At 40.6% G+C, this 8197-nt stretch overlaps 2 protein-coding genes across 8 annotated transcripts in view; one reads left to right on the top strand and one right to left on the bottom strand.

Annotated features, from left to right (window-relative positions):
- Positions 1–3426, top strand: part of ALS2CR11 (amyotrophic lateral sclerosis 2 (juvenile) chromosome region, candidate 11) — a 62734-nt gene extending 59308 nt beyond the window's left edge. Inside the window, exon 16 of the mRNA XM_014528685.1 lies at positions 2135–3426. Within this exon, the coding sequence (XP_014384171.1) occupies positions 2135–2419 (285 nt within the window). The 3' untranslated portion in view covers positions 2420–3426. The remainder of the gene's footprint in view (positions 1–2134) is intronic.
- A 2280-nt stretch (positions 3427–5706) lies between these two features.
- STRADB (STE20-related kinase adaptor beta) overlaps positions 5707–8197 on the bottom strand; it is a 17993-nt gene continuing 15502 nt past the window's right edge. For 6 of the 7 annotated variants that reach the window (XM_014528691.1, XM_014528694.1, XM_014528697.1 and 3 more), the window contains exons 10-11: positions 7034–7076; positions 5707–6532 (exon numbers count right to left, since the gene is read on the bottom strand). In XM_014528691.1, the coding sequence (XP_014384177.1) occupies positions 6389–6532; positions 7034–7076 (187 nt within the window). In that variant the 3' untranslated portion in view covers positions 5707–6388. The remainder of the gene's footprint in view (positions 6533–7033; positions 7077–8197) is intronic. The other variant, XM_014528707.1, reaches the window with a different exon arrangement.

Here is an 8197-nt window from a genome sequence, read left to right as displayed (position 1 = left end):
CTGCCTGCTGCCAGACCGTCCAGTTTCTCCCCGTATGAGCCCTGGGACCCCAGAGATTTCCCAGAACTGGAGTTCAGAGCAGTCGGGAGCTTGTGACTCCCTCCCGATTCAAAAAGACAGCTGCTTCCTCAGGTGCCAGCCCCTTTCCGCGGGCGCCGGAGCCTCCGTACCTCTGCACTTTACTTCCGCACCTCCTCTGAGTCTGTGTGCTTTTCTCTTTCCTTCTAGTTGTAGAATTTCCACTCAGCCAGCCTTCCTGTGGTTCTGGATGATGACCGTTCTGTCTTTTAGTTGTATTTTTGAAGTTGTTGTCGGAGGCAGCAATTTCCGGTGTTTACCTATGCCGCCATCTTGGTTTCTCTCTGAAGTTTCTTTAGTCAAGTGGAATCATTAGTATCACTTTCAAACAAAACAAAAAAATGGTGTTTATGTTACATGTTATGAGATCATATAGGGTCTCAGAATCCTTATCCTAAGAATGGGCAAGAGAGATTGAGTCATCTTTATTTCCCTCTCTTAAACCAACCGTACCTGAACTTTCTCTCTAGTGACACTGGCAACAGAGAATAAATGGTAAGAGGGAATTTTTCAGATCATCAGAATGTCTGGCTCACCTGATTCTCTAAAATCCAAGAATTTTCCAAAGAACTCAAAAGACTGAAAAACTGAGTTGCAGGAGCATCCAGAAAAGGGCAGGGAGGGAGGGAGAGGGTGGAGGTGGGGCCGCAGCTCCATGCGCTTCCACTGGTCCTCTAGCAACAGTACGTCCACTGTGAAGCAAGTTACATATCACTGGCCAGTGTAGCAGACGCTCCCTTAATGCTGGGCTGACCTAATGGCTCTATGTGCATGAGAGGGAAGAGGGAGGCGGCTTCCTTGTCCTCTGCAAACCCAGGCAAAACTGTAAAGTGGGTCACATTTCCCTTTAGACTCGTGGTGCCTCCTCTTTTGTAAATCTCTTTACTGCTGTCTAATTCTTAGCCCTGCCAACCCTCCCCCAGCTCTCCAGTTCTAATAATCCACGCCCACTTCCTCTCCAAAGGAAAGCAGCCCATTTCTTTGGTGTGGCCATCTCTCTGAAGTGTTAAGAGACAAGCTGCTCAAACTGCAGGGGAAACTAGTTTACACTAATTTGAGAATGACTAATAACTCCGTATTCTCTTATGCGCATACTTGTAAAGTATTATAAAATATAGACATATTATTATAAGTTTGAAAAGGAAAACAAAGCCCATAATCCCGCCACCCTAACACAGCCACCATTTAAAAAAATATTTTGGTATATATATTTTATTTTCCTGAATGTCTTGTTTACTCTCAAAATATACACAATTTTAAAATTGTTTTAATATAAACATTATAACCACATCCTTAGATGCTGAACTCTGTGCATGTGTGTGTATTAAAGATGTTTATCAGCTTTTAAGGAATGAAAGTTAGGATAACATAAAAAGTCAAATATAAGAGTTTATAATTTATACTTGGGACTGGGGAAGATGTATTTTGGAAGAGGAGAATTATAGAACAGGAAGCTGTTCAACCTTGCTTAGGAGTCTGACCCCTAAATTTACCTGGTTTCAAGCTTTATATCTTCCATCCCTTTTGAAATAACAGATCCTTTGAAACAATAGATTTTTTTTTAAAGATATGTTTTTATTGATTTCAGATAGAGGAAAGGAAAGGAAGAGACAGAAACATCAATGATGAGAATCATCGATCACTGTCTCCTGCACGCCCCCTACTGGGGATTGAGCCATAAACCTGGCATGTGCCCTGACCAGGGGAGGGAGGGATGGAATCCAACCTTGACCTCCTAGTTCATGAGTTGATGCTCAACCACTGAAACACACCAGGGGGCTGAAACATGGTTGTGATTTTTTGTTTGTTTGTGCGGTTCTACATTCTCATCTCTATTTATTTGGTTATTTATTTATATCTATTTATTGTTGGTAGTATTACAAGATTTCTATAGTTTCTAATGGGAGGCATTGGTGGAAGGTTTTACCTATAAAACATTTGATGCTCTCATTTTTTGTCTTTGACTGTTGATATTACAAACTTTGGTTCTTATAAATGTAAAATATACTTTAAGGAAGCCTAACTCACCAACTCGATCTTTTATTTTAATGTTTAGGATTGTTCGGATAGATTTGAGGATTTTCCTATGACCCCATTTCAGCATCTTGAAAAAGTGAAATCAAGAGCAAGGCTTTTAGAAAAGAACCCAGATGAGAGCCACGATCGGTTGAAACATGCAAGACCATGTACTGCTCCGGGGGTTAACAAGCATCGAGAAAGCTACACTGGAAAGTTTACAAGTTCTCGAATGGTTTCAGCAGGCTTAGTTCATTTAAATGACACAGTCCCAGATTATGAAATCCATAAAACACAGTCAAAAATTTTTAAAAGAAAATGCTGAAAATGTTTGCTCACTTGTGATATTATCCAATTGTTAAACAGCTCAGAATGATATGTGAGGCCGACAGTCAGAATATCACTTCTCCAATTAACAAAATGGTTTGGAGATCTGTCCTTTCGTGTGATAGAAGTCAGCAACCAAATTTCATCTTGTTAGAACCATTTTGTTTTAATTAAAATGTAAAAGAAACACTTTTTGATGTAAATGTGTTTGTTTATGAACTATAGGGAACACAGAAATACATATTCAGTTCATATTCATTAGCAAAGTTGTATTCCCAGCTTTTCTTCTTTTTCATTATATGACAGAATTGCTCCAATTCATAGCGCTCAGATTTTTCAAATCTGTGTTATGCTCTGAATGATCCCTCTCACCAGGTTTTAAGTTCTCTATGTGCTGTTGATCTCCCTTTAACTCTTCAACTTTAGTTATATTTCTTGATTCAACAGAATATAATTCTCTAGGCCTAAAAAACTTGTTAATTTTAATATTGGCTATCACAACTTTTTACACTATAAAGATTATAAAGAACAGGTTTAATATGAATTCCTAAGGCAGCTCCTACACTGTAGTGACTTTCTTACTTGAAAAACTATGAAAGGGCCTCTTTAATAACACAAAGCTCAGGAAGCTGCATACATCTATAGAAACTGCCTAAAATATTACCTAGCTAAATTAGTCCAGGATCTAAATCAGAGACTTCTGAGAATTGGCTCTATTCTCACCAAGTACAGTATTTGGATCTTGTTGAACTTTGGTTCATTCTTGAGAAGCAAAACTTCAATTTATAGAATTTTTGTCCGTTTTAATTTTTCTCCCATAAGTCATAAAAACTATGGGGTTTAAATAGATTGGCTAATGGGGAACTTAAATCCTGATCATTCATTTAATGGTATGATCAAGGTAATACATTTTTTTGGAGGCCAAGAATTTCTAGTAATCCTCAAAGTTGTACTTGCATCAGTCATAGTGTAACTGGGAAAACAGTTATAACTTAGAATCTTCAAGTAGAAGAAACACGGGGAATTAGTTTCATGAGTGATGGAATCAAGGCTAAGAAGTCAATCCAGAGATTAGCAAGAGCAGGATGTGCCACTACCCTTCAGATGGAAGAGACAGCAGGAGCAAGCGGTGCTACCAGAGTCCTAAAGCCAAAAGGCCAAGAACATAGAGCCACTGCCAGGACTCCGCAAGAAACCGGGAAGAGCACAGGGTGAGAAATGCCACGTTTCCCCTCTCTCTTCCTGCTCTCTGATTTCCCAACATTGCCTCCCTGGACACCTGAGAGAGGGGGTGCATGGGAAATGTAGTTCCCAGTGAAGCTGAGCAAGGGAAGAGTGGAGAAATGGATCTAAGAGCAAACAGGCAATTGACCAGCAGTATTTATGAGGAAAACCATTGATCTGGTTTGCAGTAAAGGAGGAAATATTTTCTAGATGGAAATCTCAGATCCCTTCGTCTCATTAAACTCTTAGTGGCAATACTGTGTCACAGAGTTTAAAATTTCCTACCGGGGAAATCTCTCAAATATTCAAGTCTTTAAAAAAACAAAACAACTCGTAACCTTTAGTCAAAGTTGAATTCCTTAAATATTTATTAAATATGCCAAACATTTTGCTAAACATCAGGATGTACTAGCGAATAAGACAATATTCTCAAGGAGTCCACAGTCTATTAGAGACACACACACAGAGCAGTAATACTAGTTACATAAGCATTGTTTGGGGAAAGTACTTAGAAGCTCATGGGGCATTTTAGCCTGGGTCCTTCAGAAAGCCGACATGACTGGACATGTGTGTTAGGCAGAATAATGATCCATCAACCCTAATCCCAGGGACCTGTGAATATGGTACCTTACCTGGCAGAAGGGACTGTGCAGCTGTGATTAAATTAAGGATCTTGGGATGAGATGATCCTGGATTACCTGGGTAGACCTCAAATAATCTTGAGTCCTTATGAGAGGCAGAATGTCAGAAAAGGAGATGTGAACACTGAAACAAGTGCTGGCCCCTGAGGCCAGGGGGGCAGGCAGCCTGCAGAAGCCAGAAAAGGCAGCAGATTCTCCCCCACAGCCTCCAGAGCATGGCCCAGCCAATGCCTTTTAAACTTCTGACCTCCAGAACTGTAAAATGATTTGTGTTGTTTTAAGCCACTAAGTTTGTGGTAATTTCTTACAACAGCGATAGAGAACTAATATAGCAAGCAGGGAGCCTATGATGCAAAATTTAAGCCTATCTCAGGGTAAGGATGTCAATCAAGTATGATATTTACTGTGATGGTTAATTTCAAGTGTCAATTTGGGCCATAGGGTGCCCAGATATTCGTTGAAATCTGGGTGTTTCTGTGAGGCACTTTGGATGAAATTAACATCTAAATCTGTAGACTAACCGAAGCAGACTGCCCTCCTCGATGCGGGTGGGCCTCTCCAGGTTAAGGCCTGTGGCACCAGCTCTGCCAGGTCAGCCTGCCGGTGGATCTCCATGGGCTCTCTAGGTCTTCAGCTTGTCCTTTCTCCCTGTAGATCTGGGGGCTTGTTAGCCTCCATCATCGTGTGAGGCAATTCCTAGAGTAAGTCTCCTATTGGTTCTTTTCTCTGGAGAAGAACACATGGGAGATCCGAGAGGCACTGCCTCATGCTCTCCCCAGTCCACCTTTTGCACACACATTCCACTGCTCCACGCAGATTCAGGAGATCCTCCTCTATGATTCCTGTGGGTCTCTCTTGTGAAGGGAGGTTTCGGAGGTCGGTGGACCACTACAGCCCCCGCTACTACATGTGATCTCAGGGCCTCAACTGGTGCTCACCTCTCCCTCCTTCACCTTGCAGGTCTTTGTGGCTGACTTGATGGAGTGACCTAAACATTCTTGACAAGGGCTGGCAATCAACATTGAAAGGTTTGTGTTTCAAGTTGTCTATTAATTTATATACTGTCTCATTACTTTTAATCTTAAGACAATCATTTAAAAATAATTTTAAGTGTACAGATTAAGAAAATCCACAATTCAAACTGCATACTCTGAGACAGCATCTCTCTTTTGCTAATGTGGTAATACCATGAATTAAGGTCTCTCTGTCATTATATGTTGTATCACCCACAGGAGCAAGAATAATCATATAAAGGAACAGAATGTCTTCTCTCTCCATTGATCAAAGACCAGGTTGTCCCCAATTCACAGGTTATGTAAGTAAACCTATTTGTTTGCAAACGGGTTTCCTTGGCAAAACAAATTAGAATCTGTGTTTTAGCCTTGTCAAACCAGGCAAAAAGATAAATAAAAGCATAAACTCAATTCAATAAATCTTTATTGAGCTCCCACGGGATGCATGAATTTAGGATCTATAATTTACATAAGTAGAAAAGTGTTACTTTAGCCCCTTAAAAAAAAAAGGAAATCACAACTTCTCTATATATTTCAAGTGAATCATTTAATGTGAGTGAGGCTCAGTTTGATATTGCCATAAGTATTAACACAAGAAAATGGGAAAGTATACCTGTTTCCCTGTTACCAAACAAGGGTTTGATGCCAGAATCAACTAGCCTGTTGGTCTAACAATAGCTGATCAAAAAGGCTCGAAAATCTGGAAGTAAAAAATGTATTTGGAAGCACTGTCCTTTGAGGGCACATTCCCTGAGGGCAGGAAATGCTGAAAGAATTAAATGGCTCAAAAATGATAGTGAGATCAAGAAGAATTAGTCACAGCTTTGGAAGAAACAAAACTTGAGAATAGATGACACTAAGTGTAGCTAGGTGAATCCTTCTGAAGTTTCCCTGGAGGTGTAGTAGCACTGAGCTAACCAAAGGGGCTACGAACTCATGCTCCTTCGAATAGAGTGGTTTTAAGTGGTAGATTCTCCAGTGCACCAACTGTATTTTCAAGTATAATTCTAGTATTTGTACCTAGAAATACAGAAGAAAAGCAGCAGGGAGAAAGTGTCAAGTATGTAGGATGTAAAGGATTTGGCAGCCCTAGAATTCCCAGTTTGCATCCTTTTCATCAGGAAAGTCACAGTCTGGCTCAGTCCAAGGTGGTGCTGGAGGCAGTGCTACTGATGGCTTTTGATAAGCTGGAGGCAACAGTGAAAGGATTGCGTCCTGGCTCTCTTCTTTCATCTGTCAAAGAAACTCAAAATAAGGCTGTTGGTACATAAACTTAATACATTAGTTCTGTTAGCAAAAAATAACTTTTAAAGAAATCATTGAAAGTATTTAAGATTGTTTTTAACCAAGTCACTAAAAATACCTTTGATTCTGGTCATCTGAAAATAGGAAGAAGTGACAGCCAAATAGAATGATTTTTATCAGAATTGTTTTGCCCTTAAATTATTTTTAGACAATATAGAAAAATAAAATGTCTCTAAATTAATCAAAATATCAACTGAAGATATAGTCACATATGATGATATTCCATTTGTTTTTACTCGTTTTGCAGAATGGATGTATTTTAGAAAGTCTAACTGAATTACCCAAAAATTTTCTTGATTTTAACTTTATTTTGTAAGAAAGCTGTTATTAAAAACCTTAACAACCAAACTGTCCCATTAAGCCAATACATGAAGTGACTTTTTAATAGTATTTAAAAACATCTAGACAACAGAAAAAAGATCAGCTTACCTGTTTGAAGAAAACATGGGACAATAAACTGCTTGCTGATGGCCTGAAACATTTTTAAAAGTTATAAAAAAAATAGAACCTCATATTAGAATGTTGATTTTTAGATGTAAAAATATAGTAAAAATTAGGTTCAGAGCTATAAAACCCAATACTAAAAAATTAAAAGGAAAAATAATATATGTCAGAAGCCTAATTTTTAGCTTCCCTGACCAATGAGAAGAAGTCTAGAGATATCCTTTAATTAGTCCATAACTCAACATTTACTGGGCACTTACTAATTATAAGGAGCTTATGCTAGGCATTAAGGGGCTAAAAAAAGATAAGACCCACACCTTATTTCCAAAACATTAATGATAAGATGTAGTTATATATGATAATAATTTATCTACACTAATAAAAGAGAAACATGGTAATTAGCGTACGACCGCTACCCTTTTCATTGGCTAATCAGTGAGTATATGCAAATTAACTGTCAGCCAAGATGGCGGCCAGCAGCCAGGCACTGAAGGGAGCAGGGAGGCTTGCTTGCTGCAGACTCCAACGTTCGCCCCCTCACTTGCCAGCCTCTCAGCTGCAACTCTAAGCAACTATATACTATGTTGCAAATAAGAAGCTAAACAAAACCCCAGAAAAGGGCTTCCATTCAGCCGGGCTCGGACCGCAACATTGTATCGATGTTTTCAGCAGCGAGGCCTCAGAGCTAAAGCTGCCCCAGAATAAAAAAAAAAAAAGAAAAGAAAACAAGGAGCGGTTGGAAGCTTTAGTCACTCACCAGCCGGAAAACAGCCCTCAGCCCCTCACCCAGACTGGCCAGGCACCCCAGTGGGGACCCCCACCCTGATCCAGGACACCCTTCAGGGCAAACCAGCCAGCCCCTACCCATGCACCAGGCCTCTATCCTATATAGTAAAAGGGTAATATGCCTCCCAGCACCGGGATCAGCGGAGCAGCGAGGCTCCCGGCACCGGGATCAGCATGACAGGGGGCAGCGCCCAAACCCCCTGATCGCCCTGCGGCTCTGTGTGTGACAGGGGGCGGGGCCACAACCTCCCTATCCGCCCTGCTCTGTTCGTGACAGGGGAAGGCGCCCCAACCACCTGATCAGCCCTGCTCTGTGCCTGATAGCGGGGAGCTCCCCAATCCCCTGATTGCCCTGCGCCTCTG

The sequence above is a fragment of the Myotis brandtii genome, unplaced genomic scaffold (genome assembly GCF_000412655.1).
Source record: "Myotis brandtii unplaced genomic scaffold, ASM41265v1 scaffold1162, whole genome shotgun sequence".
Taxonomy (NCBI): Eukaryota; Metazoa; Chordata; class Mammalia; order Chiroptera; family Vespertilionidae; genus Myotis; species Myotis brandtii.
Note: the sequence above shows the minus strand (reverse complement) of the source record. Positions and strands in the feature narration are given on the sequence as shown.